The sequence below is a fragment of the Solea senegalensis genome, linkage group LG1 (assembly GCF_019176455.1).
Source record: "Solea senegalensis isolate Sse05_10M linkage group LG1, IFAPA_SoseM_1, whole genome shotgun sequence".
Lineage (NCBI taxonomy): Eukaryota > Metazoa > Chordata > Actinopteri > Pleuronectiformes > Soleidae > Solea > Solea senegalensis.
In genome coordinates this window covers 4,203,149-4,215,278 of record NC_058021.1, presented here as the reverse complement: position 1 = coordinate 4,215,278, position 12,130 = coordinate 4,203,149, and the positions used below count along the sequence as shown (strand labels likewise).

At 39.4% G+C, this 12,130-nt stretch overlaps 1 protein-coding gene and 1 long non-coding RNA gene across 4 annotated transcripts; one reads left to right on the top strand and one right to left on the bottom strand.

The window, feature by feature from the left end:
* Positions 1–273: 273 nt before the first annotated feature.
* Positions 274–8,270, bottom strand: pnp5b (purine nucleoside phosphorylase 5b). Its single transcript, XM_044027289.1, has 6 exons — positions 8,135–8,270; positions 5,599–5,768; positions 5,375–5,478; positions 3,815–3,990; positions 2,459–2,649; positions 274–1,479 (listed from the first exon to the last, which is right to left on the bottom strand). Exons 1-6 carry the CDS (start codon positions 8,161–8,163, stop codon positions 1,268–1,270), a joined length of 882 nt encoding a protein of 293 aa, XP_043883224.1. The 5' UTR covers positions 8,164–8,270; the 3' UTR covers positions 274–1,267.
* On the top strand, positions 2,643–11,823 carry LOC122770442. 3 transcript variants are annotated; one of them, XR_006360525.1, is made up of 5 exons: positions 2,643–2,702; positions 3,790–4,005; positions 10,754–10,872; positions 11,454–11,527; positions 11,803–11,823. It is a non-coding gene; the product is annotated as an uncharacterized LOC122770442 (long non-coding RNA). The 3 variants fall into 3 exon arrangements; XR_006360526.1 differs by lacking the exon at positions 11,803–11,823 and adding an exon at positions 11,032–11,184 and having other exon boundaries at positions 11,454–11,778; XR_006360524.1 differs by lacking the exon at positions 11,803–11,823 and having other exon boundaries at positions 11,454–11,778.
* Positions 11,824–12,130: the final 307 nt, after the last annotated feature.

Below are 12,130 nucleotides of genomic sequence, written 5' to 3'. Positions count from 1 at the left end.
TCAGTATTTTAGGCTGTGTACTTTTATTTATATTCATTTTATTCATGTTAATTTTATATTTTTCATAAACAATTCTCCAGTTCTTACATTGTATGAGTAATAATTGTATTTAAAATTGTATTTAAATACAAATGGAATATCTGGGAAATCTCTTCATCTTCTATAGTCGTACGACTTGACTTGTAAACTGCTTGATTTAAATCAGGGACTCGACTACAGAACACACACATGATCTTTCCCTTTAAAATGAGACACACAAAGAAAAAGAAAACGTTTTCAATTTGAGTCTTTTTTTATTGTAAAAGTAGATCCACAGTTTGTGCAGTTTTCCCTCTAAAGTAACTCTAAAAGCACAAGCAGCCCCTGTCACTCGGATTTGAATCAAATCTACACTTTGGTAAGTATCCCACACAACACAATCATCCCTTTTTCCAACCATGTCCATCAAACAATTGCTATAATATCACAAAAACAAATAAAACCGTACTTAAATACATTTAGTTAAATATTCAATAATATTTTACACCTTCTTTGTTTTTTTTTTTGCTCGCAATCGTTCAGCGATCTTACGTTGGTTCTCTGTGTTTAAAAAAAAAATGGAAAACACCTCTTGTGTTAACGGTCCAGGGAGTGTAAGAGAGATGAAAGAATAAATATTTAACATTATTAAGACAACAGTGAGTGAAGAGTTCACCGAAATACAGTAATAACACAGTACAAAATGTCCCTGCAGGAATTTGGTCATATTTAAGCGCTTGAGTGAATCATCCGTCTGTAAATCTCAAAAATTATTCTCATGGAGGAATGTTTGGAAAAAAGTGGACCAGTTCTAGTATTTTAAGATTTGTGACGTTACAATTTAAGTCGTATTGTAGTGCTTGTAGTGATTTTTCACGTGACACAAAGCAAAAACTGACAATTGGAATGGTGACTTAGTACGTTGATAATTAGAGTGCGCTGCTTTTCATTCTCAATAAATAAAAGTAGATTTTGTTGCTGATGTGTAAAATACAGCCCGGCCAATATTAAATATATAAATATAGTGCACAGGTATCCGCCCTGGTCTTGGTTAGTGTGGTCGTCTTCACTACAACACTAAATATATATATATATATATATATATATGTATATATATATACCTTTTGCTTAGAAACTAGCAGCTTAGCACAATAACGTTTTCTTTTTTTTTTGCTTTCAAAACAAACACTTTAAAACAAGTCTTCTTGCAGAAATGCCGGGATAACGCCAGCGAAAGCCTGCCGCAGGTTCAGTTGTTGTTGTGCTCCAGCCGAGCCACCATGGTGGACACCAGCTTCTCCAGCTGCTTGGCTCTCAGCTTGCCCGTCTCCAGCACCTCCTCGTGGTTGGCCCTCTCCTGGCTGTCGTAGTCCATCACGGCTCGGTTGCTGATGAGCGACAGGGCGAAGCAGCGCATGCCGGCGTGGCGGGCGACGATCACCTCGTGGACCGTGCTCATCCCTGCAGAGACGGAGAGGGACGCGGTGAGTGTCGGGGAGTTGACGACAGGGTTTGTGTTCATTTAGAAAACATTTTTTCACTTGGATGTTTGATCATTTACGATATAAATATAAAATAATGTATATATATATAATGTATAAAATATAAAATGACATGGTTTTTTTCAGTTCATCCGTACTGCATAATCCTCTCCTTTGATCTTTACATTTAGGAAGTGAACTAACACAACTGATACAAGTGGAATGATGACGTTTATGTTTTTGTGCATTTTCCCAAAAGATGTTAGTGGATAAGGACGAGTTGGGATTTACTTTTCCACTGTTTTGTGTCTTAACTGTCGATTTTAACACGGGGTGGATAGTTGGAGAGTTTATATAACGAAAACACGTTACTGCGCGTTACTGTGCGTTACTGTGCGTTACTGTGCGTTACCATGCACCGATTTCACAAAAGCCAGCCGTCAGGGATCCAGCTATGTCACAGAAAGCATTGAGATTTGACTTCAGTGCAGTTCCGGAAGGCTCAGTAGTCTTCTCCTAAAACTACGGTAAAATCTCAAAGACTGATGATGGAAAGTTGATGAAATCAATCAGGTGTGTTGGAACAGGGAAACATCTAAACCATGCAGGACCAGGATTGGGAAACTCTGTTCTATATATATATATATATATATATATATATATATATATATATATATACATATATATAAAATCCTTTTGGATTTATTCTTTTTGTACCACAGACGGGCAAAGAACCATTTATGGTACCTTCATGGACCTTGATTATGAAAATACAAAATTTTGAAAATTAACAAAAGGAAAAAAGTCCAAAGTTATGTTTTTACCCAGTGGTTTTATCCAGTGTTATGCCACACTGTTGATGTAATATTTTAGTGGTGAGGGGAAGTACAAGGGTGACGACGCCTAAGAATGACATCACTATCCCCTCTCACAATCACTATTATCATTTAAAAACTCACCAACAGCGTCAGCGCCCAGCGTGTGCAGCATGCGACACTCGGCGATGGTTTCGAAGGAGGGGCCTCCGAGGACGACGTACACGCCCTCGCGCACGAAGTCGCCAAAGTGCAGCTCTTCCGCCACATCGTGTGCCATCTGACACAGCTCGCGGTCATAGGCGTCGGACATACAGGGGAAGCGAAGGCCAAACCTGAAGGGAGGAGGAGGAGGAGGAGGACGGTGATAATTCAACTTCAGACAACAGTAAGAATCCACACAGTAAATACTCGGCAGCGTTAATGCAACACACAGTGTCACAACACGACACTGTGCTGGGTGCATTTGTCAATGCATTCCAACAAATGATGCTTTGAAATTTCTTTCAAATCACTACGCCCTCTGAGGGGAAAGCAACTTAGCAAATAGACATTTTACACTATATAAACATTACTTATATGAATTGACCTTCTCTGAGACGAGGCACTGTGTCAGTGTGGCTGTTTTTAATTTCTCTCCTCAAGGAACAACGGCCGCTTTTGTGGGCACCAGCATCGGATGATTCAAGGCCAGAGTTTGGTGCAGGAGACGGCGAAAAATGCACATATTTCACTGCATGTGGGGGGAGGGACAGATGTGTACCACAGAGCTAATGCACAGTGAAGCCAACTGTGTGCTTACTGGACAAATATACAACACACTACTTGATGAACCAAGATCCTTTTTTAAAAACTCCCTGTGTATCACGACTGTCTGACACTCTGGAGCAAAGAATTTCACCTTATTTTGAGCATTAAAAAAAACACCTTATTACTTTTTTCCCCCACTTAAAATTCTGCATTTTTAATTCCCATTGGGAACTTGAACAAATCCCCACTACTCCTTGTTAATTGGACACTCTATATTGACCCCAGGGCCACATCCAGTATCTACTCCTAGTGCCGGTCCCAAGCTCATATAAATGGCTCAGTAAAAAATCTCTGCCAAATCAAATATGTGGATCCTCTACTGTGGCGACGGCCTAAAAAACACATGTTTGGAAACACTAATACAGTTGCCTGCTTCCTGGTTGGTTCAACACAGTTGTGACTCCATGTATAATATTAATACACTAAAAATATCGCGATATTTCATACTGTACTGACTCTTTGGAGGAATATATCGTCTTGAAACTATTCTTTACGGTTGTTTGCATGGTTTTAAAAACGTAGCAGTGTGGACGCAGCTTAATAATAGTCAGTGACTCAAACAGAGGGCAGTTAAAAACACTGAGAAGTCATCACACGTCTGCTTTAATCCTGTTTCCCGTCAAAGTGACATGGTGTTGCGTTTAAAAAAATCTGTCTATGTGCAGCCCATCATGCATCTCTGCTACCCACCTTTCATCATTGGGTCCAACCAGGGGGTTGGATCCAGCGAAGCCCGGCATGTTGATGTGGTCTTTGATGATCATGACGTCTCCCACTTTGTAGTCCTGGTTGAGGCCTCCGGCCGCGTTGGTCAGGATCATTGTCTCCACACCCAACAGCTTGAAGACGCGCATGGGCAGCGTGATCTGTGAGAGCACCAGGTACGTTCACTTTAGCCTTTTTATTGGGGGACGTGTATCTTTGGAATCTTGCTGTGTGGACTTGACATGTTCTTCATGTATGTGGTGTGTGTGTGTGAGTTTTTACTATGACAGCCCAAACACATGCAGGTTTGTGTTCAACTGGAGACTGAATTGAATGGGTGCGATATGTCCATGGTGTAGCCTCCCTCTCACATGGTTTAGACCAGGGGGGTCAAACTCATTTTTGTTCAGGGGCCACATACAGCACAATTTGATCTCAAGGGGGCCGGACCAGTAAAAATAGCTAAATAATAGAATAATAACCTATGAACAACAAGAACTCCTTTGTTTTACATTTAATGAAGGATCATTTTACAAAACCTGAAATTTCTTGAGAAATATAAGTGCAATTTCAACAATATCATGCCTAAATTTACTATTTACACAGCACAGTGGATCTATAAAGGCACAAACATTTAGTCACGGGTATCTGGAACATTTGACATTACGTTTAGATTAGTGTGAAATTTTAACAAATTCATCCTGTGGGCAGGATTGGACCCTCTGGCGGGTGTTTGACACCCCTGGTTTAGACGATGCAGGGATAGATTGATAGATAGATAGATACAACTGTGTGTCTACACTAAAGCCTCGTTCACTTTTGCACTATGCAGTTCTAGCACTACTCAGCTCGGCACGACTCTAGTATGTTTGGTATCAGGTACGTCGTTTTCCATCACTATAATACATCCTCAATGTGTGCGGGGTCGTCCTGCCACTGCTGCTGCCACGTGGTTTAATACGCGACACAAACTAGTGACGAACAAAGCAGAGCTCTTCTCGCTGTACTGAATCATTCCAATCAGTAAATTAAAAAGATCAGTCTATGAGATATATTATATTTATATATAAAATATATTTCTATTTTAGTATCGACTCAGCTCGGAACCTCGTCAGAGCAGCTACTAAAAAAAGTACCAGGTACTGTCACTGATGGAAAAGCAAAAAAAAACGAATCGACGAGCCGAATCGTGCTAGAACTGTTAGTGGAAAAGCGCCATTAGTGTGCATAAGCAGTCATCTTGAGAAGGGACCAGCCACAGGGGGCAGCTAGATGTTATTGGTCATGCCCAGTCTGCCCTGTAGTGTTTCACCCGTGAGATATGTGACGTCACAAAAGAGCCAGATACTAAACAAAGCGAAGGAAGAAGTTGACGAGACTGTTGACGAGGTGAATCTGAAGGAAACAATCAACTGAGCTTTCTGTGCACAGCTGATAGCCGAGTTGCGGTGTCATTGTTTTTTTAGTTGTGCATCCCAGAATAACTGTGTAATTAGCTGTGGCCTCGATGTTACTGACTGATGAAAGCTCTCAAACTCTGCTCACCTTCTGGATGGGGTAACCCTCGTACAGGTGGAACCTGCCCTGCATGCACACACACGGCTTCCCTTTCAGTGTTCCAAACACCAGCTGGCCGGCATGACCATGCACTGTAACACACACACACCACACCCTCGTTGTTAGACACTCAGTGCAGCTAGCTATAACTCACAAGCATGCACACACACACACAGGGATTAACAGCTGTAAGAACTCTGGGCTGCACGTACCTGTGCTTTGGGGGAAGTTGGGGATTTGACTGTACTTGAAGATCTCTGGGTCCTTGAGTATCTCAGCCAATCCCCCCAGACCTGATCCGCACACAATTCCCACAGTCGGCCGGACTTGTGTGTTGGCGAGCAGCCAATCAGCTGCGGCGCGACACTCGTCATAGCTGTCACTGAGAGAGTCAGAAAAACAAAGATTTTTTTAAAACAAGGCCTGGATCAGAGGCTGTGAGGCAGTTCATCTTCAAGACATGGGCTGTGTGGCTTTTTCTTACTTTTACTATCATTATCACTATATAGTATATAAGTTTTATAAGTTATATAAGTTTTTTTTAATGCGATAATTATCCCCCTGACTTACTTCTCTTATAGATTACAAGTTTGCACACACTTGCTTGTTGCTGTGTTCTTATTTATGACTGCTGTCAGAGCCATTTCAATTGAATTTGAATTTGAACTAGTGTGACAATTTTAAAAACACAACTTCCTCATTTCCTCTTCTTGTATCCACAAGCAGCGAGCAACCACACATATCTGGTTGAACAAAAAGAAGGAATTTCCTGTTTTCCTGTTCCGATAACATGCATATTTTTCCAAATAATACTAGTAGTTACACACACACAACAGAATGCCATGTGTGTTTGTGTGTGTGTGTCACATGAGGAGGTTTGAATGGCTTTATCATGTAATGCAATCACGTAAAGGAGATGAAGCATGAGACCTTGATGTGCTTCCTCTGTGCTATTTCGCCACCACAAACAAACACAAGCACCTGGTTACATTTCACAAACTTGGGATCAAACAGTTGTTTTGATCAGTGGGAACAGGGTATAAGTCCATAGCTGGGGGGGAATTGTATTTGAAATAGAAATACTGAATTACACAGCACCATCCATCTCACCGTCACTGTTCACTGTATGTTTTTCTGTGACACGGCTAATAATTAGATTTTCTCCTCCACATGTATACTCGGCACGTTGTCCGATTGCCTTAGTTGTCTTAGAATAGAATAGAATAGAATAGAATAGAAAATACTTTATTAATCCCTTGCGGGAAATTCTTTCGTCACAGCGCTCCAGTGTACAAAGGTAACGAATGTTGTAACAGCAATTTTTTTGGAAATTACAAAATTACAAACTATAAGAAGAAGTAGGAGTAAACATAAGAGTAAAATTACAAAATTAAAGAATACTATTAAAATAAGAATACATTTACAGAGTTAAACATTTCCAGAATATACTTCACAACTTGTACTTCCCCCTCCCCCCATATTAACAATATATACAGAGGAAGTATAAGCCTATTTATCATACAGAGGAATTGTACAGCTTAATGGCCACAGGCCACAGGCAGGTAGTTGGACTAAGCTCAATTAAACTGTGAATGTAATGTCGCTTTTCCACTGTTCAGTTGTAGCATGGCTCAGCACGGCTGGACGCTACTTGTTTTCTTTTTTTTGCTTTTCCATTAGCAATAGTTCCTGGTACTTTTTTTTAGAGGTTCCAAACCAGCTGAGCTGATACTAAATGTGTGCCAGACAGATACAGTCACTGATTAACTGATTCTAATGATTTATTACACGTAAACTAACTGATTTGTTTGTGTCGCATATAAAAGAAGCTGTGCCGCTGTGCTATGGCGACTCTGTCCACGTTGAGGAGGTACTATATATCGAGCCGATCCGTGCCGAGCCGTGGAAAAGTGTCATAAACATAATGAATAATAGTCAAACACTGGCTATTTTGAGAGGGGTAATAAAAAAGTTTATTTTACGTCCCCATAAAGTCTTGGGCAGGCACTGGCTGCATTAATACTGGTTCACACTGTTTTTCTGGCCCAAATAAACTCAAATTTCTTGACAATCCCATATGACCTGCTACTTTGACATTTTTCTAAGTTTCAATGTTGATGATTCAATGTTTGCAAACTTGTTAATCTGTTACTCAGTAACCGGCTCCAACATAATCATTCATTCATTTATTCATTCCCATGGCTCTGACGGTTGCTGCAGCTGAGCGTGAAGTCTCGCACTGACTCATAATAACATCACTCGGTGAATGAATTTGCCTCTTGTGTGCGCGCGGAGAACTTGACGGTGGGTGGGGACTGATGTGTGGACGTGACGAGACAGCGGGACGCACATGCTGCCAAGCGGGGGTTTTTCCACCCCACGAGTGGCTAATATTTCGCGGCTTTTACTAGCCTACGTTTTATTAAACAATAACTGCTAAACAGAAGAGCGCGTTTTGTTTGTTTATTTTGTATTTACTAAAACAGTAAACAAATACGCCACCTCGTCTCAAACACGCAGCATCCACAGGGCGCGCGACTTTAAACATGTAAACAAAATAATTACGGCTTCTTGAAAGTATATATATTGTTTAAAGTGTAGCCACATTAACCAATCAATAAGCGATGAATGGAAGCCGGTGAGTGAATTAGCTCTTTTATGACGAAATTACAGATTATATGTGTGGGTTTTATACTTCGAATGTCAGGATAACATACTTAAAAAAGAAGAAATGTACTTTAAACTCACCCAGACACGAACTCGGGTGCGTAGAACATGATGAGACGGTCACCGTTCGCTGGATGTCCCGTGGAAAAATGAGCGTGAGGGAGTTAATGCGGATTTTTTTCCCCACTGATGGAGAAACCAGTTAAAACCCCCACACCCACTATCCGCCTATAAAAAAACCCACTGGCCCCGCCTCTTTTTGTGCGTCACAGGGCTTCCCAGGCTCTGATTGGATGAAGCGTAGGCGTGTTGGATTACGTTGAGCCTCTACCGCCCTTGATGCGTTCACGAGCTTTCTCCAAAAAAAGGCCTAATACGTGTAAATATTTAAAAAAACCCAATAAATATATGTGTATTTTTACGATTTGTAATCCAATCTATTGGTTATTAATAATTTATAAATATAAACTTAATTATATCTAATGTATATAAGGTATATAAGGTATAACAACACAAATAAATGGTTGGTAGGGTCTGTAGTAGATAGGCAGGCAGGTACAGTAGATAGCTAGGTAGGCAGGTCGGTCTGTATATTTAAAAAAATAATAATATTTGGACGATGTCTCAATATAAAATAATTATTTGTATTTCCATTATGCAGTATATTATATTATAAGTGACCACACGTCAGTAGAAATTCCGACAGCACTGGAAGGCAGCAGCACACACCATCACGTCCTCACCGCTGTCGTGTTGAGCCGGGTGCTGATGCAATCTTCTGGCACGAGACTTATGCCATCGTGTGTTAGTCCACGAGGAACTTTGTTTTGTGTTTTGATTTGAAATCATATATATATATGTGTGTGTGCACTTGTTTAGATAGATAGAACGATAGACAGTAGGTATGTCGGTTGGTAGTACTGTATGTAGGTGTAGATATGTGGTTATTTGAGTTATTGTTGCTTTCTCTTCATTTTGAACCATTTTTTAACATTTTCTGTAAACACTAGAGACGGCTATGAATGAAAATGCCAAAGTTGTTGTGCGTAACTTTTAAATAAATAAATTCTGCTCCATTCAAACCACTGTCAATGTGAGTTCACACAATGCTTATTAACTCTGTCAGCTCTACACTGTACACCTGCTCCTCCTGGCAACAGGTTTGCCTAGTTTAGTTTAGTTTAGTTTAGTTTTCTTTCCAGAAATGTTGATGTGGAAACACAACACTCACATGTTTTATTCTGTACTTGTGGACAAGTCACAATAGGCTTTCAGAAAGTGCTCATGGAAGCAGTTGTAAATATCTGGACTTATTGTACATTTATGTTCACAGTGAATTACAGTGAAATGTGACACTTTTTCTGCTGGAATTCATAAAGTAACTCGTACTCGATGAGAGGTCACAGGGTTCATTCAAACTTCAAAGATCAACATGCAGAGGGAAACATTAATGGAGTTAAAATAACACTTTTGAGGTGAATGCACAGACATGTATGGATCCCTGTGTGCATGGCGTGTGTGTGTGTGTGTGTGTGTTTCTTTAATACCTGCAGTAGCAGCGACACAGTGCAGTCAGTGTTCTGGTTACTCAGTGTTAGGTAACAGCCAATTTAAATTTTCACAGTTGTCACTGCCACACAGGCATAAACCTGCTGCTCTAGCTCAAGGCAAGGAATGTACTTTAGTTATGCATATAGACAAATGAGATTTGCCCGCACCTGGACTCAAACGCCTGCAAGGTCCAATTAAAAACATCTATAAACTATGGAATGCTTATTTATCTGCCTTATTTTTTATCATCTGTAGTATGTCTTTATTTTGTTTACCTTATTTTGTACATTTCATGCCTTAATTAAGTGAAATATGTAATAATAATAATAACAATAACAGAAACCCTTCTGCTTCATATAAAAACAACAGCCATGTAAATAAAAACTACAACCCAAGAAATAAAAACAATCCCGTAATTAAAACATACCTCATTTGATTTTATTTAGTCCTTTTTATTAGTTTTATTTACTCTGTTCTCACTTGTATTAAATGTCTTGTATATTATTACATACATATAATGCTGTATATCAGGTATGTGCTACTGAAGTGTAGTGCATATGTATCTGCATATACAAGAATGAAATGTGTGTGGCTAAAGGCGGTTAAGACATACGGGATATTTTTATTTCATTCATAAATAAAACGAGTGAACATAAATATGAATATATATATACTATTTTCTGAAGTAAATGAAGAGAACCTTGTAGCATCTGCTCCTCTTTCACAAAATACTACTTTAGGGAGAGAAACCATAACCACACACATATACATGAGCCTTGATTTGCAGGACAGTGTAATCAACCAGGTTGTAAAATATTAAAAACTTTAACTTAATGAATAACGGATTTGATGGATTTATAAAGGTGGAGCTATATTGTTTGTTTTTCATTTTTCACAATTTACACATGTGCACATTTTCTTCCCCTTATAAAACTGCCCACTTTATGCATGGTTGTTTGTCTCTATATGTTGGCAGGAAACTTGTCTGGGTAAAGTGGTTACAGATAATAGCTGGAACAATATTAAATACAGTATCAGGTAACAGTAATCTCAACCTAATGGAGGAAACAAACTGGGTCATCTCTTTGTTTGTTGCACCACCTGATCTCCTGACTGCACAGAAGGTCTATGTTTTTTTGTTTTTTTCAGGTCTGATCTGGAACATCAGTGAACTTTTCATGACTTTGAAAAAATGTCCACAAGAAGTGAGATGTCGCCGAGGTGGAACCTAAGATATTTAAGTGACCTTTAAGTGATGTCGGCTGCTGGTAAATAATAATTACAGAATAATTACAACATATTTGTTTCTGTGGCTTTTGTTGTCTCCCATTGACCCGTATCACTCTTATTTGTCTTTGTCATATGTGTTTAGATGTGTGTCATCGTTTGTTGTTGAAATGACTGTCAAATTCATGTGTTTTTTTCAGGTGAGTCATGGTGACAATGAAGAGCTGAGATCCCTGAGGGTTTCTGGGAAATTTGTACACACACACACACACCCTTATACACCCTGTTGTCTGCTGCCACCTGTTGGCTAAATACGATACTTCCTGAGCTAAGCGGTTCCTCCTCTCTTGAGTGTAATTGCATCTGTTTTTGTTTTTTTTTGCCATTTTTATAAATATTCACAGGTATCACTGTGGTTCAAGCACATCTAATGTTGCCAATACCAAATAAATTCAAAATCAAAGTGAAAAAGTTCATACATTTTATTTGTAATTTGGTTGTAGTGTTAACTCAGTATTTAAACTTGTTGAAATAGTCACAATTATATCATTTGTGTTTATTGAGGACATTTTTTTTTTTAATTAATTTATTAATTTAATTTTTTATTTTTTTTTAATTTCAGCTCTCAGTGGACTCAAACTTGGTGATTCAACCCAGGCTTTTGTTCGGCGTCTCGGCGTCACGCTAAGGACTAAAGTACAACACACACATCACAAATCTTTTATCAGTTGTAAAAACAATGTAACAATGTTTACTAAGATTATGTAACAAAGTAATTGTGGTGTGTCGTGAGAGACTGGTAAGCAGCTCAGTTAATTAAATATTCAATGCAGTAAACAATGAATGAATGGATAAATGAGATTCTTGAACATCATTTCTGAGGATTTAAAAATCACCGCAGAAATCAATAAACTCTCTGTGACCCATTCTCTCTCTCTCTCTCTCTTGCTCTGTGTGTATGTGTGTGCAAGAGAGAGAGAGAGCAGTGCAGGAAGTGAAACTTTCAGAAGAAAAACAAAAAAAACAACAAATAAATATGCAGGAGACGGCATGGAGAGCAAAATAAAAAAGGCTGCAAAGAAAGGGAGGGATGAATGAAACGGAGGTAAGACCACCATTACCACCGCTGCAATGAGCCAAGAGTACTGAGTGACCCCCACACACACACACACCACACACACACACTCTTCTCCAGCCGAGAGAGGAAGTGGTAAACAGCTCATTGTTGTTGTATTTGCATTGTGCGCTCTTGCTTCAAACATACACTCTGGCTGTCGTTTGTCTGTTTGGGCTGCTGTA

Excerpts from the sequence above, each read along its gene's own strand:
- pnp5b (XM_044027289.1), bottom strand. The coding sequence starts at position 8,163 with ATGTTCTACGCACCCGAGTTCGTGTCTGG. Across the intron at positions 2,650-3,814 it reads GTTGGACCCAATGATGAAAG|GTTTGGCCTTCGCTTCCCCT; the intron begins GTGGGTAGCAGA and ends TCCTCCCTTCAG. Across the intron at positions 1,480-2,458 it reads GCTGGGCGCTGACGCTGTTG|GGATGAGCACGGTCCACGAG; the intron begins GTGAGTTTTTAA and ends CCGTCTCTGCAG.